Raw genomic sequence first — 27,155 nt, 5'->3', positions numbered from 1 at the left:
CGTTCATACTTCTTTATTTTATTTTGCTCTCTCCAAGATTTGATCATTCGAAATTCTACACACTGGGCAACGCGAAGCACAAATTGTTCTTTTTTTTTTTTTGTGTATATATTTCAGCTAAAGTCCATATTTTGTTGCTTCAAAATTTGAAGAAACAAAATGTTTTTTTTTTTTTTTGTTAACCGGCCGACGATGAGCGTTGAACACACAATCCTTGGATTTGTAGTCGGACACACACGCTCTGTGCCACCGTACACATAACTTTGTAAGGCGTAATATAAGAAGTTACCCAGCAAAATGTTCGATGCTAATGATGCCATTCAATCATGGGTGCAAGTGATCTGGCATGCCATCTTTTTAGCATCTTCAACGATGAATTTTATATGAGCGTAGACCCCAAAAGATGCTATTCATTTTTGGATCCAAAGCATGTCATTTACACCAATGCTCGTTTTCACCAATGCCTTGGCATGACATTTTCAACAGCCCTTTGCAATGACATTATCATTACGACGACGTTGGTTGTGATTTCATGTCTCCGACAACATCAAATCTATTGTAAATAATTAATCTTATATATTTAGAAAAATGTGTATAAATAAAAACACAAAATTGATCTCTATTGGATCGATGGAATGGGTTCAAATTCTGATGAAAAGATCGAATTTTTCACGGATGGATTCAAATGCTGATGAAAAGATCGGATCTTTCACGACTTCCTTTGCATTGGTTCAAATGCTGATGAAAAGATCGGATCTTTCACGACTTCGTTTGAACCAATGCAAAAGATCTCATGAAATCACGTCATCGCATGAAACCCCTTTCTTCAAATTTTGCTGGGTTATTATTGTTTACATTACTTTGTAATGGGTTACATAATGTCTAACGGATCCGAATTTTTGCTGTGTATAATTACTAGATAGCGGAATCCTATGCAAATGCATATATGGTTAGGATGGTCGTAGAGAAAACCTGATTAGACAGAAACTCGTTTTATCACAAAATAAAACGAATTAGGCCCAGAAACTGTTGCATATTTTGAAAAATGTTGACAAATTTGCATAAAATGATCACATACAAAACCATATGCAAAAATATATACAAGCATTTGTGGTCTAAAAATCCCACCGAAATGGCTGAAATGTGGTACTAAGTCTTCGTTAGGGGTATGAAACTTTACACCTGAAATTTGTCCACATAAGTCCACGTCTTCATATAGCCCCTATAGAACGGTATCTCCCGATTTCCGATATTTTGAAGGTTGTGGCCTAAACATCACACTTAAATGGCTGACATTTTGTATAAAGTCTTCGTTGGAAGTATAAAACTTTCCACCTGAAATTTGTCCAGTACAGGTCCACGTCTTCATATAGCCCCATAGAACGGTACCTCCCGATTTTCGGTATTTTGAATGGTTTTGCCTCAATATCCCACCGAAATGACCGAAATTTGGTATTAAGTCTTCTTTGGGGGTATTAAACTTTCCACCTGAAATTTGTCGGTATACGTCCACGTCTTCATATAGCTCCCATAGTACGGTACCTCCCGATTTCCGGTATTTTAAAGGTTGTGGCCTCAATATCCCGCCAAAATGGCTGAAATTTGGTATTAAGTCTTCCTTGGGGGTAAACAACTTTCCACCAAAAATTTGTCGGTTTAGGTTTAGACCTTCATATAGACCCCATAGAACAATACCTCCCAATTTTCGGTATTTTGAAGGTTGAGGCTGTGGTTATACATTTTTCTATTTTATTGACTTGCCTGAAAAGAATTTTATACAGAAAAATTGTACACACAAACATTTTTGTACATATTATTGAAATATTTGTTGCATAATTTTGCGTATGTCATATGTTTCGATTGCAATTTAATCAGAAGCCAAAAATATGCCTAGTCCCAAAATATGACATAAATCGGGCCATAAATAGGGGTTGTATAAAATTCCGCTGTCTAATAATCACACTATAGACATGAAAATACATACATACATAAAATACATGGGGGTTGGACGATTGGACAGTTATCAATAATAGCGACAAATCGACAGTCAAAACTGACTGTGTACTGCACTTAAGCTATGTCCTTTAGGAGATAAGGAGAACGTACACAAACAACCAGCCAGCAACGCGTACCCGGATCAGCTAGTATATAATATTCATTTAAATTATATGGCTCATTTCAATAGCAAAATTCCAAAAATCATTATGAAATTATGGAAGCATAATGCAATATGTGTCTACTTATTTCAGAGAATCGAGATAATTTTTTAATGCTTCGTTGTAAAATAACAATGAATCATTCACTATGCTTTGGGGAGTGTCTACTTTGTACAGTGTTTTATTTAACTTGCTTTGTTATCTGTTTAGTTCAAATCTAGTAACTCATTTTCTACACAATTGCAGTTGAAAAATCGAACTTTTCAGATTTGGAGGACAATACATGGATATGAAAGCAAAACCAATGTGGCTCCATATTTTCCTATAGCTCCACATAGCGGTACCACCCGATTTCAGCTATTTTGAGGATTTTATCTTCGTTTTTAGTATGAATTGGCACAGGTCCAAAAATGTATTTACTAAAAAGTTAGAAATGAAAAATAACTTAAAAAATTAAGATACATTGTTTTATTATAAATGCAATAAAAACCAGAAAATATTTTTTTTCGCTTAGCCTCAATAAGTATATTCTTCTTCATGATGGAATCTCTCAAATAAAACGCTTCCATTTAAATTCAAAATAGTGACAAAATTAACAGCCTGTTTCTGTATGTCGAAACAAAAATATGTTTTCAAATTAGTTTTTGTTTTGAAGCAAAAGCAAGGGTCATAATATTTCGAAAAATAAAGTTTGGGTGTGTTTCATTCGCACACATTTTCGTTTCGACATACAGAAACAGGCTATAGACGACAATAAACGCCAAGCGCTTTATTTGAAAGATTTTATCGTGAAGAATATATTTATTGAGACTAAGCGAAAAATTATTTTCTGGTTTTTAGTGCATTTATAAATAAAACACTGTAACTTAGTTTTTTTAATTACTATTTTATTTTTTCATTTACAATGTTATACGTTTGTTTGGTTGTTGGTTAAATAATTCAGCTAAATATCATATTTTAGTGTTACAATAAAAAACATTTTATGTGCATTTAAACCGGTTTTATTATTAATTCATTTGACTTTGACTCCACTAAATATCCGCTTATTATGTATTCACTACTAAGTGTTATGAATGAATATGAGGCTTGTTTATAACAAGCGTAACAACAACTATTTATTTAGAAATTTGTTGTTGTACGTAATACTAGTGTCACGGCATATGAAATTTGGAATGAGGGTAACTGATGGAGATTTAGAAAGATGTACCAAAGGGTGTTGGGAAATTCGACCTCTAAGTGTACGAAAAGTACTAAATTTTGTACCAATTGTATATTTTGAACGGGTTTAGCTGGAAACCTGGAATTTGGTATGGAAATGAAGGTTGGGAAATGGTGTTTATAAAAGAAAATGGTTTGTGAAATTCGTACTCATGTGTACGAAAAGTAGTAAATGGTACTAAATTTAGTACAATTTGGATTTGGGTGAAAGGATAGAGCTGAAAATCTGAAATTTATAATTAAGATTACTGACGGATTAAGGTAAGGATTAAGGTATAGGGGTAGTTTTGGAAATTCGTACTTATGTGTACGAAAAGTACTAAATTTAGTACAACTTGGATTAGGATTAACGGATAGAGCTAGAAACCTGAAATTTAGAATTAAGGTTACTGATGGAGTATAGGATTGCGATATAGGGGTAGTTTTCGAAATTTGTACTTATGTGTACGACAAGTTCTAAATGACACTAAATTTTGTACAACTTGGATTTGGGTGAACGGATAGGGCTGGAAACTTGAAATTTCGAATTAAGATAACTGTGTAAGTGTACGATTGATATATAGAGTAGTTTTAGTACTTATGTTTACGAAAAGTACTAAATGGAACTAAATTTGGTACAATTTGGATGTGGTTGAACGAATAGAGCTGGAACCCAGCAATTTCGTACAAAATATGGTATCCATGGTATTAGGCAAACGGGAAGAGCTAGAATTCTGTAATTTGGAGCGAGGGTCACTGATGGAGAGTTATAGAGAGAACCCTTTGGTATGGTTTTTGGAAATTCCACCTATAAGTGTACAAAAAGTACTGAAAGTTACTAAATTTGGTATCAATTGTATATTTTGAGCGGATATAGCTACAATCTTCATATTTGGTGTGGGAATCCGGGTTGGGAAGTGGTGTTGATATAAGAAAATGATTTTGGAAGTTCGTACTTATGTGTACGAGAAGTAATAAATGGTACTAAATTATATACAATTTGGATTTGGGTGATCGGATAGACCTGAAAACCTGAAATTGGGAATTTAGATTACAGTCGAAATGAAATATGGGGGTAGTTTTGGAAATTCATACTTATGTGTACGAAAAGTACTTAATGGTACTAAATTTGGTACAATTTGGATTTGGATAGACCTGGAAACCCGAAATTTGGAATTAAGATTACTGATGGAGTGAAGGACTGTGGTAGGTTTGGAAATTCATACTTATGGGTACGGAAAGTACTACATGGTACTAAATTTGGTAAAATTTGGGTTAACGGATAGAGGTGGAATCCTGAAATTTGGAATTAAGATTACTGTAGGATAGAGTTAGTCTTGGAAATTCGTACCTATGGGTATGGAAAGTACTAAATTTGGTACAATGGTACAAAATTTGGTACAATTTAAATTTAGGTGAACGGACGGAGCTGGAAACCTGAAATTTTGAATTAAGATTTCTATTGGGCTGTAGGATTGAGCAAGTTTTGGAAATTCGTACTTAGGGGGTATGAAAAGTACTAAATGGAACTCAATTTGGATTTGGGTGCACGGATAGAGCTGTAATCCTGAAATCGGGAATTAAGGTCACGGATGGAGTGAAGGATTGAAATAGTTTTGGAAATTCATACTTATGGGTACGGAAAGTACTAAATGTACTAAATTTGGTAAAATTTGGATTTGGGTGAACAGACAGAGATGGAATCCGGATATTTATAATTACGGTTACTTAACGGATAGAGGTGGAATCCTGAAATTTGGAATTAAGATTACTGTAGGATAGAGTTAGTCTTGGAAATTCGTACCTATGGGTATGGAAAGTACTAAATTTGGTACAATGGTACTAAATTTGGTACAATTTAAATTTAGGTGAACGGACGGAGCTGGAAACCTGAAATTTTGAATTATGATTTCTATTGGGCTGTAGGATTGAGCAAGTTTTGGAAATTCGTACTTAGGGGGTATGAAAAGTACTAAATGATACTCAATTTGGATTTGGGTTCACGGATAGAGCTGTAATCCTGAAATCGGGAATTAAGGTTACGGATGGAGTGAAGGATTGAGGTAGTTTTGGAAATTCGTAATTATGGGTACGGAAAGTACTAATTGGTACTAACTTTGACATAATTTAGATTTGGGTGAACGAATAGAGCAGGAATCCTGAAATTTGGAATTAAAGGTTATTGTTTTAGTGTAGGGTTAAGGAAGTTTTGGCAATTCGTACTTATGGGTACGAAAAGTACTAAATGGTACTAAAGTTGGTTCAATTTGGATTTGAGTGAACGGAGAGAGCTGGAATACTGAAATTTATATTACTGTTGGAGTGTAGGACTGAGATAGTTTTGGAAGTTCGTATTTGTGGTTACGAAAAGTACTAAATGATACTTGGTATTATAGACCCTCTTGATGTGTAGGGTTGAGATATGGATGTGGTTGTGGATATACGGGCAATAAGTGTAGGAAAATTACAAAATGGCACAGAATTTGGTGCAAATTGTTATTGTGTAAATTAGTAGAGCTGAAATTGTGAAATTCGGTATAAGTACTGAATGTGGACCAGTTTGGCGTTGCTTGAAGGAATAAAGGTGGAACTTCGAATTGTTGTATGAGGGATGGAGTTGGTGTTTAGATAAGGATTTTTTGATATTCATACAAATTCTGAAATTAGGCTGAGGGCTGGCTGACTTATTGAGAAATACGAAATGTACTAAATGGTATTAAATTTGACGTTGGTGTAGCAATGAAGCTGGGATTATATAATGAGTGTGCGAAATGTACAAAATTGCAATAAATTTGGTATTGGGCTAAGGAATAGAAGTGGAATTCTGGTATATTATTTATTTGTCAAGTTCATTGTTAGAAGTGGTCGTACATTAAATGTTCTAGAAGTATTAAGTAATACTAAATATTGAACCACTGGTATTGAGTGAATCGATAGATGAAATTTGTTGTGAGGATCACTGTTGAGATTGGATCAGAATGATCATTAAAATCCACCTTTAAATGTATGAAAGGTATGAGCTAAGGTTCTGGATTCTAAAAGTTGTACTGAATAATGTATTATTGTTTCTATGTTAACACGAATTCGGTTTCTAAATAATCTAATAATTTTTCCACAAACATCCCAGACGGGACAAGGGAGACTTCTCTCATATCAATGAGTGCACCCCGTTTCATATTAACTCAATGATATGGGACCTACTGTTTATCGCCGAGTCCGAACGGCGTGCCTTACGACACCAATTGTAGAGAAGTTTTACATGACTGAAATACTCAGGAAATGTCGCCAACATTACTAAGGAGTATTTTGCCACCGTTGAAAATTTGATGTTGCCTGACCGGGGAATCGATCGGTTTTCTACATGTTGATACCACAAATTCCAAAATTCGGTTGGAAAATTTATCCACATTTTTTCAAAATACCCATACCGTTCTTATAAAACATGGACTGAAGTTTAAAATGTAGGCCGCTGTTGAAGTGTAGAGGTCTTTTTTTTTGAGATTCGAACAAAACGTGTACGAACAGTACTTGAAAGAAATTAAATGTCAATTCAAATAAATTTTAGTACATAAAATTTTTTCAGTGTTCACCATATTAAATATTGCTTATTTGAATACTATTCCTTTTCCGCATACGAAGTTGCGGGCATTTTGCTAGTATTAGATAAAGAAAAAAGAGAGAACAAACGATACACTCTTGAGAGCTTACGCATCCAAGAGAGAATAAACAAATCTATAAACACCAAAGAAGATAAAGATAATATCAAACATCAATATTCAGTTGCAATCATTTAAATTAGTACGGTTCTGTGATACACATAGGTTAAGTCTTTTGCTGCAATATATTTTTTTATACACATTATTATTGATTATTTTTTAAATTATACAAATATCTGTCTTGCGAAGTCCAGTTTTTTTTTATAAAAATGAACATAATTAATAATCATGTTACAACAAACTAATTGTAAGTAAAAGATAAGAACCTAAAAATTCCAAAATTGTGCAATAAAAATGATGTATTCTTGTCGTAGGATTTTCAAATAAAAACTCCTGATGAAGTTGGAAAAAGGCCAACGAAACGTTGAGTTGATCATGAAATAAATAAGTTTTATTTATTCCATCGAACAATTGACCTAATCAGCCCAGTGGAAACCACTATTATTGAGATTTGGAATCGTTCGTTCGTTGATCGTGCGGTCACCGACTGAATATAGTTCAGTGAACTATTGAACTATAATGAACTATATCGACTGAACTAGTTTATACGCTCTTTCCAATGAATCGTTCAATTGAACTAGTTCGTTCATGAATTATACAACTCTAATTGAAATAATCATTTGCGACCCTATAAAGTAGATCTATTCTTGATCAGGGTTAAATTCTGAGTCTACATATGCATATCCGTCCGTCCGTCTGTGGTGATCACTCTAGCATTCACAAAAAATTAGATAGGATGCTAAAATTTTGAAAAAAAAACTTATTTTGTTTGCAGAGCTATATCGGTCCGCATTTTGGTATAGCCCCCATATAACGCTTTCACCGGATTTCACTTAATTTGCAATTTTTAGCTACGTTTTAGCATTTGGGTTACGGTTAGTGGCGGGTTTCGGAGTCGAGCCATTTTTCCTTCGACTGCGACTCCAGGCCAACTTTTTTCACGACTCCGACTTTGGAGTCGACTCCGAGGGTAATTTATATACCACTGAAAATAAATAAGACATGCACCTTTTTTAATATTTTCCTACACTTGAACCATGCATCTGCAATCGGAACACAACAACAAAAATTTGAGCAAACACTGTTGTCAGTGCATGGTTTTTCAATTAGTGAGGTTGAAGCTCTCTTTGCTTGCTCGCGAGTAAAGGGCTGCGGAATGCTGTCATACATGCTTATATGTTGTTTTTCCTAAGGTATTTTGTAATGCATGTTCCATATTGATTCTGCTGTAACTTACATCGAGAAGTAGCAACAGAAACAAGCTAGAAAGTTTTAGTTGGTTTTGCCGAGGATATAATTTAAATAACCTTCCTTAAAGGTCTTCCTTAAAGATTTATTTTCACAGACAGAGGGACGAGACATAGAAATTAATATATCATACTTGTCAAGGTGAATGAAGGCAATGCCGATAATTTAACATGATGTCCAAGCATTTCTCACATATATATTTCACCAAATTTGTATCGCTTTTGTAAGATGTTCTGAAGTAGACAGACTTTGTTAAGGAATGTCACAACAAAATCTTCTTTGGGTTGTCAAAGCAAATGATAAAAGTTGTAAATTTATGGAAGTGTAATCGGTAACATAGGTACTCCATGCGGTAAGCAATTCAAGACCAGGTCTTAAACTGGATCCAATTCATATGTTTGTTGTACTTAACATAAACTCTCATATTTTGAACTTTTGTGGAATGTACCCGAAAGAGTTGTATGAAAAATTTTATCAAAATATTTCAGATTTATAGTGAACACCAGCCAACACATAGGGAGACCAGTAGGTCTTTTTATAGAAATAGTTGTTATCTCTTCTTTGAAGTCCAGTATGTTTCCTCATAGCAGATCATAGGACATATGTACATATGTAGAAAACATGTTGGTCTTTATGCTGATGATCAGTAGTATTTCTCATTGAAGACCACAAGGTCTTTCATAGTTGTCCAATTGACCCTCTCATAGAAGATAAGATGAGAAGACCAGTAGGACTTCTATAAGTCAAAACAAGAGAGAGCAATAGTAGGATGGGGACGTTCATGTGATATCCTACAACACTAATTTTTCAATTTTTTCATTCAATTCAATGTTTCTTTATTTTCATATTACGTTATAATAAGTATATTTTTTTTTACAAAATAACTTATATCTAATAAAGAATTTTCAGCTTGGTTTCAATTAAACCGTCAGCTGGTGTATTGAGTTTATATTATTGTTTTATTTGAACTCATTTATCAACATTTGTCTATATTTTAAAGCTTCTTTCAAAAATTTAAGTAATGAGAGCCAGCAAAAATCTTCACCTCCATTTAAAATACTAACAACCAATCATTATTAAGTAGTTGATTTTTGTTGAAATATTTCAAGCGAGAACTTCTTAGTACAAGACATCGTCCAATTAAGTGGTCTATTGTTTCTGGTTCTCCCATGTTACACAGTGAACATAGTTGTCCATCTGTATTTCTATTTTTATTAGCATTTACCCACAGTAAATCTCCTCTTACTTTCATTATTAGGGATATGTGTTCTTGGCTAAAAGCATCCTGGCAATACAAGGGACCTATGTTAAAATTGAGATATTTATAAAAACGGGTCTCACTTCGCTTTGCTCTTTCAATGTATGTGTTATGGGTATTGTCTTTTATTGCATTTAGCAGTTTCTGTGATCCGTCTATCCAATACTTCTTGTTCACATGTATGTTTGTATGATCAATGTTATAATTAGCAAGATGGGATTTGAACTCCTTGAACCACGATACATTTTTGTTCAAAAGTTTCATTCCGAGAATATGGGGTAGTCTATGACTGTCCAAATCAAATATAACTTTTGCCAGGTAATGCAAATGTATCGAATAAGTATAGATATACCCTGGTTCATATCCTGTCTCGATGACGTAATTTGGGGTGGAATCGGGAAGCTTCAATACTTTTTTGATGAAATATCGATATAACTTTTCTACTTCGTTGAAATAAGAATTTCCCCAGATTTGTGCCCCATAACTGTGTATAGCACGACAAACTGCCAAAAACATCTTCCATTTTGCTTTGAGGCTGACTGAATGTTTTGATATAAATATTTTCCATGTAGAGTTCAGGGACATTTTGGTAGCTTCTTCTTTTTTTAGGAGATGTTTGCTAAAGGATAGTTTAGGTGTTAATAACATTCCAAGGTATTTATACTCGTTCACTATTCGTATTGTTTCTCCCTTAAACGTCCATCTTTCATTTAGTGCAAGTCTATCTCCTTTTCGAAACACCATTATTTCGGATTTTTCCCGATTCACTTCCATTCCCCACATAGAGCAATACGTTTCCAAATTATTTATCATCAGTTGTAGAGTTATTGGATTATCAGCCAGTATAACGATGTCATCTGCGTACATTAAAAGTCTGATGTTTATTTCATCGATATTGAGACCACCTTGAAGATTATCATGTAAATCATTAAGATAAATGGCGAATAGAGTTGGTGATAATAAGCAGCCTTGTTTAACACCAGTATGAGTATCAAAATAATCAGATATTTGATTTCCTGACCAAACTGCCGATTTTGTGTTCTCATAGCTCATTTTTATAAAGTTGACTATTTTTGCTGACAATCCGATTTCGTATAGTTTATATATAAGTAGATCCCTTGGCACTCTATCAAAAGCCGCCTTAAAATCTACGAAAAAGGCATACACTTTTTTATTCTCGCTTAGTTTTAGATTTATTAAAGCTGTCAGATTAAATATATTATCAACAGTTGAGTAGCCTTTCCTGAACCCGGCCTGATACTCATTTATTATATGGTTTCTATTTAACCACTCTGTAATTCGGTTGTTCACCATTCCCATCATTATTTTTCCAATGCAATTCATGAATGTAATTCCCCGATAGTTATTTACATCATTTACATCTCCTTTTTTTGTGAATTGGGAAAATTATACCATTACGAAATATTTCAAAGTCATCAAGTCCATTTATAATATTATTAAAAGCATTGCACATTGTTTCCAGAAATCTATCAGTTGCATAAATGAAGAACTCATAAGGAACTCGGTCTTCACCTGGTGCTTTATTTGCCTTCACCTTCTTAAATTGCTCTTTGATTTCTCCGACTGTGAAACATCGATCCAATAGTACATCTGAGATATTGTTAGGCGCATAGTAAATTGGATTTATACTGCAGATAGGATTTAGGAGGCAATCGAAATAGTTTTTAAGATCATCTACTGAAATACAGCATTATCTTTCTGTCGTATATCCTTTGCCAATGTCCACCATGATTTGCTATCGAAAATACTATCCAACCTTTGCTCTATGCTTTGACAGTAATTACCTTTTTTGCATTTACATAAAAAGTTCATATATTTTCTTTTGTTCAGTGTAAGCATTTCTATCACTAGCATTACCAGATTTTCTGAACTTTTTTAGTAATTTCATTGTCTTCTTCCTTACTTTGTAGCATTCATCATCGAATCATTTATTTTTAAAATACTTTATTTTATTTTTTGGACTGCTAGGGCATGACCCATGTATCGCTGTAGTCTAATCCGTCAGTCTTGGATTTAAGGGCAAATTCAAGAGTTTGTGCTGTAAGTTAGCCTGATATGCATCTTTTTTGTACTCTTTCCACTTTAATTTTGGCAAGAGATTTCTATCTGTATGTTTGAATGAATTTGTGGAAGGTAGGGCGAGGGTTAGGATGGTCGGAAATTGGTCAGACCATATCTGGTCATGTACCCTGAAAGCCTTTATGTAGCTTAACATATCTACATTCTTATTTGCAAAGATATAGTTTCCTTCCTCATCGCCTGGCGTTCGTCCATTTAATATCACCAAGCCGTTGTTATTACAAAACTCTATATATTTCCTTCCATTTGGGTTTATCGTTTTATCCTTAGAACATCTGGTTTGATGGCAGTTTAACAACATTTCTGTAGGTAATTCTTGTTCTTCGCCAATTCGTATATTATGATCTCCTACTACTATTTTCGAACTTTCATAACCTTCAACATTATATTTAAGTTTTTCAAAATCATCGTTCCAAATAGTTCCCCTGAGGTACACAGGAAGGATTTCAAAACGATGTGAATTATATTCACATTGTATTATATCTTGATCATCACGATGTATAAATGTAAATTTGAAACCAGCTTTATCCAAATCAGCGCGGGCTCCATACAATTGACCACCGATGCCCCTTCCTCTAATATTAGTTCTCGTAGCCGCCTTCCAGTAAATTTTAAAATTATTAAATTTGTTTGCATATTGTACTTGATTTTTTGCTTCAAGATGAGTCTCCGAAAGAATAAAAATATCAAAGTTATATAAATAATCAAAAAACGATGGTGAAGATTTTTATTGGCTAAGCCATGGATGTTATAGGCAACTACATTTAAAGTATAATTTTCATTATTTTCTTTTGTTTCTACATTTGTTTCTACATGACTGACTTGATTTATCATTATTTGTTTGATGAATGCTTTTAAAAGTTTTTGTTGCTAATTTATTAACGAAATAATCGTAATTTATGTTTATATTTTGAATACCCTCACCGAAAATATTTGATAATATATCAATGCCACATATATTACCACACATCAGTTTATTTTCAGTGTTCCAATACAGTGTTCTTCCCTCTGTCACAAGTTTTTCGCCTCTTATACCAATCTTTTTCACCCTGTTTATCTTCTGCAGTTCTTTCTTTAAAATCAACATTACCTTTTTCCTTTGCAAACGTACCCCACATAAATCACGTTCGACGAATATTGAAGAGCCTGCCAGGAATCTTGTACATTTCAGCACCTCAGTCACAGCTCTTGCTGATGTGAATTCAACCAAGACGGTAATTTTTTCACCTGTTTCCTGCACTTTTTTTACGTTTTCAATTTCGGGGTCTACATTTATTTTTAAGTTATAACGCAGAAGCTTATTTACTGCTCCATACACCGATTTCTGAATTGGCAAACCTCGTACAATTAGTTTATTTCGCCCTAACTGGTCTTCCAATCGTTGTATCCTCCTCCGATCCTCTTCCTTAGCGTCTTTTAGCATTTTTACTTCAGCTTTAAGCGCTTCATTTACTGTGTTTAACCTCTTAACATCCTCATTAATATCTTCAATTTTGGTTTTTATATCCATTACATCGGATTTTGTAGCAACGTTCTCCAATTTATCGTCTAAGAGGATTGACATTGACTCCCTCATCATTTTCATTAGTTCCAAGGTGGTCATATTCCCAACCATTGCCGAATTGTCTGGTGAGGTCTCAATTAATTTACGCTTCGGATTTTGATCTACTCGACCCATTGTGCTTGTAGAGCTGAGTGGTGATTTCGCGTTTGGTGTTGACATACTTTTAGGCGCAAATAAAAGATTTCTTAATTGTATTCAAATTTTGTATTTTTAACGGCGGACTGTTAATCTTCTTCTTCTTCAATTGGTGCTTTGAGATGATGGCCCAAATTTATTAGAGTGGCAACGTTGCAGAAAACCCGATATTTGTCAGAAAAGATAAACACAGCTGTGTAGAACACGGATCGTCACTACTCTTTTAACTATTGAGTGAATCAAAACAAATCAATTTTTAACTGATTTGAAGATATTTTAAGCCCGAATGCAGCAGTTGGCGCAAAATAATTTGGAGCCTCGAAAAGATATGACTTCTCCCGGTAAGAATTACACTCAATCCCTACAACACTAATCCTGGACACTAGCTTTCCACGAAATGTTTTGAATTTAAATTATATTAAAAAGTATATTTTAAACACTTTATATTTCTAAGTTAGATCACTTTGATCCCAATATATTGTCCACATAATGCCGTTGTTATTTAGGAAGAGATATAACGAACTCTAATAAAGGACACAAAGTCAAAATTAATCGCTTTAATAATACCTCAAATTTGGTACTATTAGGTGACAGGCATATTTTTGGTTAGAAAGTTTGAGCATTATTCATTTGACATCGATTCCAAGAGATCTGTTGCATATTAGAGTCGATTGTACGCCATACTATACATGTTACAGGCCCTTATTGAAAGGAAAATATATTATCGGCCTAATTTTTAGAACTTCAATCAGGTGCCTGAGCACATACCCTAGCATTGCTAACAGGTAAAGACAACTATTTTCTAAGGATTAGGTCGTAATCTTTTACAAATTGGCGGCAGAAAAATTTGTGATTTTCCTTTCATACGATTATTTTTCTGTTAAAGATCACAATTATAATATTTAGACGGTATTCTAGGAGTGGAGTACAAATTTGCAGCTAAGCTTTCGTCCATAAAACCATAGAAGACGTTATTAGACCACATATAATAAGTAAAATACATATTACGGCAATGGATCGTCATCTACGAAACTTTTGCAGCATTTCCAGTGGTCAGGATATGTATATGTAACAAAATTGCTACCAAATAAATCCCTCTTATATAGTTGACTCGATCTATCAGAAATGATTTTTGATTCCCAATCCCAATTCCCAATCGAGAGATAAGGTCAGGAGATTGGTCTGGCCAATGGAGTACTTCTGTCGAGTTGTTTTGGAACCACTCGTTATATTTCTGGTATGTCCATCCAAGTGGCAACTCTTCTTCATCATAAGGCAACATCACGCCTTTTAATATACTTAAATCGATCCATAATTACATTCATTTTATGAATTGGTCCAATCCCTTGCTATTATGTTCATCCTCCATGTTTTACAGTGTCTATGCAATATGTAGGATTAAAACGTTGCCCATTTGGTCCATGCATTATGCCATCTGAATCCTTTAAATTAAAATTAGATTAATTACGAAAACATCAGAGTCATCCATTTTTGGTCACTCTATAGTTCAGATGGGTCTTGGCGAGTTCAAATCCGTCGTTTTCATTTTTTGTCGATATGAATAGTTTTTTTGCTGGTCGTCGACAAAATAAGCCGGCCTCTACCGCTCTTCTGTAAATCGTTTGTATAATTAAATTAAATTTGTCATTCCGTTTGTAGCACATCGAAATATTCGTCGGAGACCCTATAAAGTATATACAATGTATATTATTGATCAGCATAAAATTCTATGTCGATTTAACCATGTCCGTCTGTCTGTCTGTTGAAATCTATTTAAAAGATAGAGACTCAATATTTGGTACAGAAGTTTTTATTACTTGCAGGATGGTTGGTATTGAAAATGGGATAGAACGGTACCCCCATAGAACGGTACCTCCCGATTTTCGGTATTTTTAAGGTTTTATCTTCATTATCCTACCAAAATGGCTGAAATTTGGTACGTAGTCTTCTTTAGGGGTATACAACATTCCCCCAGCATTTTGTCGGTATTGGTCCACGCCTTCATATAGCCTTCATAGAACGGTACCTCCCGATGTTCGATATTTTGAAGGTTTTAGCTTCATTATCACACCGAAATGGCTGAAATTTGGTACTTAGTCTACGTTGGTGGTATAAAACTTTCCTCCAGAACTTTGTCGGTATCGGTCCATGCCTTCATATAGCCCCCATAGAACGGTACCTTCCGATTTTCGGTATTTTGAAGGTTGTGGCTTCAATATTCCACCAAAATGGCTGACATTTGGTATTTAGTCTTCAATGTGATATAAAACTGTTCGCCAGAAATTTGTCTGTACAGGTCCACGCTTTCATATTGCCCCATTTCCGACTAAAATTTGTCGGTATAGGTCCACGTTTCGATATAGCCCCCTTAGAACGGTACCTCCCGATTTTCGTAATACTGAAGAAGAGAAATGGTTGAAATTTGTTATTTTGTCTTCCAAGAGTTATAAAATATTCCAGAAGAGTATTATAAGTATAGGTCCACGTCTTCCTATATCCCCATAGAAGCGTACTTCTTGATTTTCGGTATTTTTTAAGTTTTAGCCACATTCTCTTACCGAGATATAGGAAATTTGGTATTTGGTCTACTTTGAGTCTAAAAACTTTCCGTCGGAAATTTGTCGGTATAGATCGACGTTTTGAAATAGCCCCCACTAATTATTCCATTTCACTTCAATACAAATTGTGGTGAAGGGTATAACAAGTTCGGCCCGGCCGAACTTAAATCCCTTCTTACTTGTTTAAATCTAAGCGACTTTGTATTTGACCAGTAGATGTAGCATCATTTTTGGATGAATATGAACAATATGAGGTTTTGGTATAGCCACTTAAACCCGATTTTCGAAATTTTGAGGATTTTAGCCACAATTTCCCATTAAATTAATTTTGTAATTTGGCACCAAGGATTTCTAGTGATCACAAAACCTTTCCACCAGAAATTGGGGACCTGGTCCACGTTTGGGCATAGCCCCTATATAATGCTACCTCCCGATTTTCAGTATTTTGAGGATTTAAGCTACATTATCCGAAAATTAATTATTTCGCCTAAAATAATTAATAACACTGTACAACACAAAAAATAATTACAAGACAATTCGGCCAGATTATGAAAGAGGACCGAAAAAAAGAAGACACATGTGTCGGCGTTTTGAAAGTTTATATCAAGAAAATATATACATAAAGTTTTCCAACAAAATACCCAAATATTTTTTGAATAAATTTGTTTTGTTCTTTTTTGGAGTTGATGCATGAAAGTAACATGAAATTTAGTTTTAGACGAAAGGTGTTTAAAGAAGAAATATTCTACACAAAATTTCACTGTAAGTCCCAGAACAAAGTACATATCTAAGTAAAATACTTTGTTAAGAAAATGACGTTACAAAATTAGATATAATATATGTAGAAATTATTTGTTAAACTTTTAGACTCTTAATTAAAATTTATTCCATACTGAGTCAAAACCTCCTAAAATACTTCACTTTTTGGGGATTGTGCCAGAAGAAGAAATATTCCAAACCAAATTTCATTATGAGTGTCTTCGGCCCTCTTTAATAATCTGTGCGGGGTTTCTTGTAATTTTAAAAAAAGTTCAATTTTGTTGTACAGTGTAATTTAACATCCTCTATGCCTAAAAATTGTGTTGTGTCATCCAGAATAAAAGATACGCAACGAAATATTGATTTCAAAAGTTTTTGTTGTACCCCAACCAAATTGGGTTTTTGAATTTTAACGTTTGTTTATTACATTCTAAATTGCTTATGTTTGTTTTTTCCAATAATACAGATATAAATAAATAAAAAAAATACAAATAAAAATTACAACGTTGTTTTCTTAATAAAAGTGTCATTTAAACAAATGTACTGAGTTGGTGCACTAGTTTTGGCCGATACTGTAAATACATGTTTCTTCAAAAAATTAAAGTTTTCATTAACCCTTAGATTAGTGAATAGGTCCATGGGGACCTTTTTAATTTTCAAACATAAATTACTCACAGATCGTCAATGGGAAGTATGTCCAGCCGCCACATGTATTCCAAAGAAATTTTGTGTAGAATCGTTAAAAAAATTCGAAATACCCTTAGAAATAGCGGTGATTTTTACTAATGAAAAAAAGACCAATATTTCAATACCAATATTTCTAATTAGAATCAAATAAAAAAAACTTGGAATTTCTCTAGAATGATTTCAAAACCTTACTGTAATGGTTACGACATTTTATAGAATGGAAGGTAAATTTAGTTCTTTAGAAACAAACCAAAACACTAAAGGAACCCACTTATACATATGTTAGACAGTAGTTCAATTATTTTCCCTCTACATATGTTCCCACAACATCCCTGAAGGGACAAGGGAGACTTCTCTCATATCAATGAGTGCACTTACGACTAATGTTGGGCAATCTAGTTCATTGAGCGGATCGATCTTTTTCATTCCGTTCACCAAAAAGATCCGGGTTATTCACTTCGTTCGTTGGCTCTTTTTCGTTCAACAATACATTTGACTGTATTATTTTCTTTTGAAGTCGTTCGTTCTCTGCTGCATATGACTCCGTGGTTCTTTTCACCGAATCGTTCTTTTGAAAATGTTCGTTCACGAATGACACATTGTGTTCTAATGGGGGTGGTTTTGTTTCTGAACGTAGTGGTGGTGGTTTTGATATGAAAGAACCAGACGAACGAATGATGCAAAAGAAAGATATGATCGAGATGTGTTACTGAATGAGGTGAGTTACTGAGCGAGAGTAGCTCTCTTAATCATTGTGTTTTGTGTGGAAATTTGTGCTGCTTGCGCTAACGCAGCGTTTGTTTAGAGTTTGGCTGCCAAACCAATGCTGCTAATTTTGTAAGCAGCAATGACTCGGTCATCGGGGATCTAAATGAACGATATAAAAGAATGAGCTGGATACGGATCCGTTCGTTCTTTTCACGGAATCGTTCCTTTGAGCCGGTTCGTTCATGAACGACACAACTCTACTTACGACACCACTTGTAGAGACGTTTTTCATGGCTTAAATACTCAGGAAATGTCGCCAGCATTACTGAGGGGGAATTTTGCCACCGTTCAAAATTCGATGTTGCTTGGCCTGGGATTCAAACCGCAGACCTTCTGAGTGCACGGCGGACGTGCTAACCATTGCACCACGGTGGTCCCATTATTTTCCCTCTACATTGATGTAATTTCCATTAAGGGAGAGGTCAAGAGTTGCTTATCAAGTTTGTTTTTACTAATTTGACGGAATGTGTCTCAAAGAATTTAAAATGTGGATCAAAAATTAAATTTGTAAATTTCTTCCACAAATAATATGGTCATCAATTTCACCAGCTAAACACTATCCGATCATTATTCAAAATTATTTGGAACTTCCTTGACCAAAACTCTTACCTCGTGCAAAATTTTGTAAGTATTGAACTATACAGTCAACCAAAAAAGTCTACATACACCCTATAAATCTCGAGTATTAAGGGTAAGGAAGCATTTTTATGAAAATCAAAGTACATAGTTCTATTTCATATCCCTAATAAACAATATTACATACAACAAAAATATATTCCATAATACGTATAACGGTAAATTCTATAAAAATTAAAAAAATGATAGGGAAAAAGTGTACATACACCCAATGAAATATTAAGATTACCGTAAAATTTATAGAATAAGCAATACAAATTTTACATTTTATTGCTTTATCGAATGTCCCTGGTTGTCTATGATATATTTTAGACAAAATAGAAACATATTTGTGCTTTAATTGACGTTATTTAAGGTCAGACTTCGCGTATAGCTCGTTAAGGTGGACCCTTGCAGATTTCTTTGAGTTTTTCAGTCTGGTAGTTTATGAAACCCCAGGAAATACAGTGGGACAAATTATTTTGAGATCCTAGAGCGCTTTGAAGTTGTTCTTATGGATAATATATGCTCCTGAGCTTCGCTAAATATGCGAACTCCTGAGTTTGTTCATAAATTTTATACTTTTCACAGCATTCCAAGGGTCAAATTACAAACAAGAACCTTGGAATTACCTTAGAATAAATTTTTGGACCTTAACTCAATCAGAAATGTACAACATTATTCTACAAACCCGCTCCTAATGTTTCCAAAGCATCAAAATAAAAGCACCACTAAAGAATGCATGAAATTTGTATGAAATTTACACTGTTAACTAGTATGCCCTCGTATTATGATCGTTAGGGTCACTTGAAGCGCTATAAATGTCGGATACTTTTACAGTGCTGATTCAAGGGATGCTCGAGGATCGCACCAGACCTTATTACAAGGTAATTCGAAGGCTTCTGCATGTAATTTGCCCCTTGGAAAGTTGTGAAAACTATAAAATTTATGAAAAACACAGGAATTCACATATTTAGTGAAACTCAGGTTCATATATTATCCATAAGAACAACTTCAAAGCGCTCTGTAAAATTTGTATTACTTATTCCATAAATTTTACGGTAATCTTAATATTTCATTGGGTGTATGTACACTTTTTCCCTATTAATTTTTTAATTTTTATAGAATTTACCGTTATTCGTATTATGGAATATATTTTTGTTGTATATACTATTGTTTATTAGGGATATGAGATAGAACTATGCACTTGGATTTTCATAAAAATGTTTCCTTACCCTTAAAACCCGAGATTTATAGGGTGTATGTAGACTTTTTTGGTTGACTGTAACTGCGATCTTTTGCGTGATTATGGTTACATTACACAGAAATAAAATTGTGGGATCCCTATATATACTAGGGTGTACCAATGGAAAGGTTGAAAGATCCTCTTCCAAAATATAACTTACGTGGGTAAAATGTGTCTTCCAGGAATAAAAATATATTCATTATATTAACAATTTTATCAAATTTCACACAAACGTGTTAGTCTATTAAACCCGCTAAATATTATCTGATCTTCGTGGTAAATAGTAAGCTTCTTCCTTGTCGTAAACTCAAACTTTACTTAAAAATTTACGCCGATAAGACTAATCTTTCCATGTGGAGTTATTTTTTCCCATTTTTTTCTCCCATCGGACGCCTGTGGTGGATAGGAGAACGCTCACCAGATATGGAAGGCACCGCAAAAATAAATTATGCGGGGCGAACCAAAAAAAAGGGAAAAAAGGCAGCGTCTGACCAAAGGATTGGCGGCAGCAAACAGCGTCTGAACTCCAGGAGGAGCGGCTGAATGAAAGAAGGAAAACTATAAACTCTTTAGAAGGCAACGGGAAACCACTAAAGTAACAACCCTAGAAAATCATACAAATACAATGAATACAACAAATAACACACGGCCCTTAGTCTCCGGCCAATCGAGGGTGCTAAGAATCCCCGGAGGTAAAACCAAATTAAATATCGGAACCTGGAATGTACGAAGTCTCTATGAAGCTGGAAAATTAACTAATACGGTATCCGAGATGGACAGACTTAATATAGATATTCTTGGCGTATGTGAAACCTCGTGTCCAGACAGCGGCGATATATGTACTCGAAACGCTAAAATGTTCTATTCAGGAAATCTTACAAAAAATCACAGAAATGGCGTTGGAGTAATACTGAAACAAAATATAGCAAAATTTGTTAAAGGGGGATTCATCCCAAAATCTGACAGAGCTATGCTTATAAAGCTGGAAACTAAACCAATAAATATAAATATCATACAGGTATATGCTCCAACTGCCGACAAAAGCAAAGAAGAAATAGAAACTTTTTATAAAAACATTGAAGAGTTGTTGAAACTAACAAAGCCCCATGAAATTACTATTGTACAAGGTGATTTTAACTCAAAAATTGGCAGTGGGATTGTTCCCGGTATAACAGGGTCGTATGGACTAGGAGAACGAAATGAAAGAGGGGACCGCTTGATTCAGTTCTGCCAAGAATTCAACCTCAAAGTGACAAACACGATGTTTAGCCTTCCAGCGAGAAAATTATACACCTGGAAATCGCCACAAGATAGACCAGGAAACATCGTACGCAATCAAATAGATTACATATTAATAGATCGGCGCTTTAGCTCGTCGGTAGCAAAAACCTCAACATATCCTGGGGCAGATGTCCCATCAGATCATATACTTCTAATAATGAAGCTTAAGATAAAACTATCTACTACCAAGAAAAAGACTCGGAAAAAGCTAAACACAGAACTGCTAGGAGATCCACGAATTAAAGCGAGTATAAAAGAGAAGATAAACGAAGAACTATCTAATGTTGATAGAAACGATGTGGAAAACATGTGGGAGAGAACAAAAAATACCATGAAATCAATCTCCGAAAACAGCCTTGGCAAAAGCAATAAGCCAAATAAAAATGATTGGATGACAAATGAAATACTACAATTAATGGAAGAGCGACGCAAATATAAAAATCAAAATTACGAATTGTATCACAACATCAATAAGGAAATAAAAGCCGAAATCCGAATTGCCAAAAATAAACAACTAAATTTGCAGTGTCAAGAAATCGAAAAGCTTCAGAGTCTACACGACGACTTCAATTTACATAAAAAACTAAAGGAAGCAGCGGGAGTGTATAGCAAAAGACATTCAACTGTCTTATACAATAGTAACGACAAACCAATATTATCAATAGAAGAGAAGTAGAAAGTCTGGAAAGAATATGTTCATCAACTGTTCACAGATAATAGCCGATCAGACAGCAGCGAAGAGGTGCAATTGCAACATTCTGGAACCCCTATAACGAGAAGTGAAATAGAGTCCGCTATAGCATCACTTAAGGACAAAAAATCGCCGGGACCTGATGAGATTCCATCAGAAATATTAAAACTTATAGACTCTAACAATATTGAGCTACTAACAATACTTTTTAATACGATTTATGAAACAGGAATATATCCTCAAGATTGGCTAAAATCAACATTTGTAACCATACCCAAGAAAAGCTACGCCAAATCATGCAATGACTACAGACTAATAAGTCTAATGAGTCATGCTTTAAAAATATTTCTTAGGATAATACACAAGAGAATTTATCCAAAATGCGAAAAATACATGGGCATATCACAATTTGGGTTTAAAGAAGGTATGGGTACTCGTGAAGCCTTACTTTCCCTGCAAATTATAATTCAAAAATGCCGAGAAGTGCAGAAAGATGTTTTCATATCGACGCCTCCAAACAATAGTATGCTAAGTCGACTTAGCATGTTTTCAAGTTCTTTACATTTTTATACCCTACACCACTATGTGGTAAGGGGTATTATGTGTTAGTGCATTTGTATGTAACATACAAAAGGAAGCGAGATAGACCCATAGTTCCTTCTAGGGATATACATAGAATCACTTTCTGAGTCGATTTATGCATGTCCGTCCGTCCGTCCGTCCGTTCGCAACGTACAGGTCGCATTTGTTGACCGATTTCGCTGAAAATTGGGGAATACCATTTTTTTAGCCGTCGGAAGATCAAGTTCGAAGATGGGATATATCGGTCCACGTTTTGGTATAGCCCCCATATAACGGTACCCCCCGATTTACGGTTTTTTGACGTTTTTAGCTACATTTTCTGACCGATTTGGCTATAATTTGACATTTAGGGTTCTTAAGTGTAAATAAACATATATAACGAAACTTGTGGACATAGGTCCACGTTTTGGTATAGCCCCCATATAACGGTACCCGCCGATTTGCGGTATTTTGACGTTTTTAGCTACATTTTAAGACCGATTTAGCTATAACTTGACATTTAGGGTTCTTAAGTGTCAATAAACTTATATAACAAAAGTTGTGGACATAGGTCCACGTTTTGGTATATCCCCCATATAACGGTACCCCCCAATTTACGGTATTTTGACGTTTTTAGCTACATTTTCAGACCGATGTAGCTATAATTTAACATTTAGGGTTCTTAAGTGTCAATAAACTTATATAACAAAAGTTGTGGACATAGGTCCACGTTTTGGTATAGCCCCCATATAACGGTACCCTCCGATTTGCGGTATTTTGACGTTTTTAGCTACATTTTCAGACCGATGTAGCTATAATTTGACATTTAGGGTTCTTAAATGTCAATAAACTTATATAACAAAAGTTGCGGACATAGGTCCACGTTTCGGTATAGCCCCCATATAACGGTACCCCCGATTTACGGTATTTTGACAGTTTTAGCTACATTTTCAGACCGATTTAGCTATATTTTGACACTTAGGGTTCTTAAGTGTCAATAAACTTATATAACAAAATTTGTGGACATAGGTCCACGTTTTGGTACAGCCCCCATATAACGGTACCTCCGATTTGCGGTGTTTTGACGTTTTTAGCTACATTTTCAGACCGATGTAGCTATAATTTGACATTTAAAGTTCTTAAATGTCAATAAACTTATATGACAAAACTTGTGGACATAGGTCCAAGTTTTGGTACAGCCCCCATATAACGGTTCATTTAAGTTCATTTTTTCGTATAGCCCAGATACCTCCGAACTAGCTGTTAATGACATTTGAAGTTCCCACGTTATGCACCGATTTTCGATATTTTGAAGATTCTATCTAAATTTTTAACCGAATTAGGAGTTATTTGACATTAAAGGCTCCCATCAAAAACTGTCAACATATTCCCATGTTTTATTATAACCCCTATATAACAGTACCTCCCAATTTCTAGCCCACCAAAAATTGTCAACATACATAGTTAGATATAGGCACCATAAAAAAGGGCCTCCCGAATGAAGCATAAATGTACATAAACATTATCTGACATTTTAACGTACCCACTTAAAGTTGGGGACAGGAATGAAAAGTAATTATTCCATTTTAGTTCAGAATATTTTATGGTGTAGGGTATGAAAAGTTCGGCCCGGCCGAACTTAATGCTTTTTTACTTGTTATATTTAACGTCCTTTAACTTAAATTCTGTCAAATTTTGGTAATAATCGGACAATCCGAACAGAAGTTATAAACAAATATTTACTTAACATAGTACTGAAGGTCAAAAAAATTTCCAAACTTTTAGAGCTCGTCCTGCAAAACTGACTGTTCAGAATTAGCAAACTATTATTTGGAGGTGTCGAACGTCCTTTAACTTAAATTCTGTCAAATTTTGGTAATGATCGGTCAATCCGAACAGAAGTTATAAACAAATATTGACTTAGCATAGTGCTGAAGTTCAAAAAAATTTCCACACTTTGAGAGCTTCTCCTGCAAAACTCACTTTTTTGACTTAGCATACTATTATTTGGAGGTGTCGACTATGAGAAAGCATTTGATACAGTGCAACACGACAAACTAATTGATATCCTTATCTCAATTGGGATTGACAGTAAAGAAGTCCGATGTATCAAAAATCTGTACTGGTATCAATCCGCACAAGTTACTATTGATGGAGACCACACAGAACCTATACTAATATCAAGAGGCGTCAGACAAGAATGTATATTGTCTCCTTTGCTGTTTAATATATACTCTGAAAAAAATTTTCGAAGAATCAATCAATAAAACTTCAAAAGGTATACTCATTGGTAGTAGATACATCAATAACATACGATAGGCTGATGATACTACAATACTAGCTAATAGTATCTCAAATCTGCAAGAATTAATGGACAAACTGGTGACATGCAGCAACCAATATGGACTAAATATAAACACAAGAAAAACAAAATATATGGTTGTGAGCAGGAAGAATAGCCACAGCAATATTTCCCTTAAAATACAAAATTTCTCAATCGAAAGAGTCCAAAACATTAAATATCTCGGAATAACTTTAAATGACGAATGGGATTGCTCCAAGGAAATAAGAAGGCGTATTGAAATTGCTAGAGACTCGTTTTTCAAATACCAGAGAGTTCTGTCCAGCCATGATATAAATCTTGAAACTAAATGTAGATTTATAAATGCATATATGTATATGGTCAACCTTACTATACGCTATGGAGGCATGGACAATAAAATCATTAGACGTGTAGAAATTTGAATCCTTCGAAATGTGGATCTACCGCCGAATTTTAAAAATACCATGGACTGCCTTAGTTTCAAACAATGAAGTGCTTCGAAAAATGAATCGAAATAGAGAGATAATGATAAACAGCAAAAGACGAAAAACTGCCTACCTTGGACATATCATGAGAAATTCAAAATACAAGCTCTTGCAGGATATCATAAAATTAAGAATAGAAGGAAAAACTCCTAAAGGCCGAAAGGAATTGAGTTGGATTGCGAATATTCAAGAATGGACTGGAATACGAGACGTGGGACACCTACTTAGTGCTGCCAGAAGCAGAGACATATTTGCCGATATTGTGAAGAATCTATGAATTTATTTGAATTTTTTATTTAAAATCCATTGTTTCTTTGTAATTGTAATGGTCGCCAACATTCGTATGACGAATAGGCAAATAAAGAAGAAGAAAGAAGAAGACTAATCTTGCGATCTACAGAGCCGCTAAAAATCGGATAAAAATTTTGTTTTTGGTCCATTTCATCCCCTTGATATTTTGCGATCATCAAAAAAAAACTATAGGAGGTCTATTCTGGTCTGAACCCGACCTCCATACAAAATTTTTTGACGATAGGTCCATAATTGCGGCCTGGAATTTGATTAAAATGGAAATTTTTTTGAACTTCAGTACTATGCTAAGTCAATATTTGTTTATAACTTCTGTTCGGATTGACCGATCATTACCAAAATTAGACAGAATTTAAGTTAAAGGACGTTCGACACCTCCAAATAATAGTTTGCTAATTCTGAAAAGGGAGTTTAGCAGGACAAGCTCTAAAAGTTTGGAAATTTCGTTGACCTTCAGTACTATGCTAAGTAAATATTTGTTTATAACTTCTGTTCGGATTGTCCGATCATTACCAAAATTTGACAGAATTTAAGTTAAAGGACGTTAAATATAAAAATGTAAAGAACTTGGAAACATGCTAAGTCGACTTAGCATGCTATTGTTTGGAGGCGTCGATATGATATTTGGTTTACCACGTGGGGGTCTACGACGAATATTTCGCGGTGTTACATGAATTTTGGTAAGAACTGACTTATAATACCCTTTCCATATTGTGGTGTAGGGCATAAAAATGTTCCTCATCGAATTTTGGACGAAATTCGTTGTTTTATTCCCCGATAGGAAATGTACCAAATAAAATGATTGTTCGTTAGATTACGATTCTACAGTGCTTTATTGACGTCATTCACATATTTACTCAAGACTTTAGATCACTTAGTTTACACTTCATTTAATTCAGGATTTACTTATTGGCAATATTGGTTCGCGGGATGATTTACAACTCAATCGCCCATCCGTTACGCTCCCGTATTTATACCCGCTTGTGTATCCATAGACTGTTCTTGCAGCCTTCATCTGGGAAGTTCTCTAATGTTCAGACGAGATCCAGATGCACGTAGACACATACTCGTATACAAAAAGACGAATGAATGTAAACAACACATCAATAGGGCCAAGGCAACAAATACGAGGGAGTAGGAGGAGTTATAACGAAAGACATAACTATGGAGAAGCATAACTGAATAGTTAAAATAAATGGGAAAGAGAGAGAGAACAAAAACAATTAGATAAGTAAACAGTGTAAATTAAGACTGAGCGATAATTTGATGATTACAGTGAACTTCTTGCAGTAGTTGTTGTTGCAAAACTGACACAAATAAACTAAAAGCTTAATAAGAATTTCCATTACAATTCAAATTATTAACTTAACAGAAATTTATCTAAATTTACTTTAAATCTACCAGTTACAATCGTAAAAAAATGTGTTAGAGCTTATTTTTGAACTTCTATTACACGCAGAAAAATATATATTAGAAATATGTTTGGATTCAAACAATC

The 27,155-nt window shown here is 34.5% G+C and overlaps 1 protein-coding gene across 2 annotated transcripts in view; it reads left to right on the top strand.

Moving 5' to 3' along the window:
* The window catches only part of LOC141397961 (probable cytochrome P450 313a4), a 69,795-nt gene that overhangs the window by 17,598 nt on the left and 25,042 nt on the right, over positions 1 to 27,155 (top strand). Inside the window, exon 1 of one of the 2 annotated variants that reach the window (XM_073974993.1) lies at positions 13,578 to 13,715. The exons of the other annotated variant lie outside the window; for it this stretch is intronic. Coding sequence (XP_073831094.1) covers positions 13,661 to 13,715 — 55 coding nt within the window. The 5' untranslated portion in view covers positions 13,578 to 13,660. Of the gene's footprint in view, positions 1 to 13,577; positions 13,716 to 27,155 lie in introns of those variants that run through there. 2 annotated transcript variants of the gene reach the window in all.

The sequence above is a fragment of the Musca autumnalis genome, unplaced genomic scaffold, assembly GCF_047663935.1.
Source record: "Musca autumnalis isolate F117 unplaced genomic scaffold, ASM4766393v1 scaffold_3, whole genome shotgun sequence".
NCBI classification, from domain to species: domain Eukaryota; kingdom Metazoa; phylum Arthropoda; class Insecta; order Diptera; family Muscidae; genus Musca; species Musca autumnalis.
Note: the sequence above shows the minus strand (reverse complement) of the source record. Positions and strands in the feature narration are given on the sequence as shown.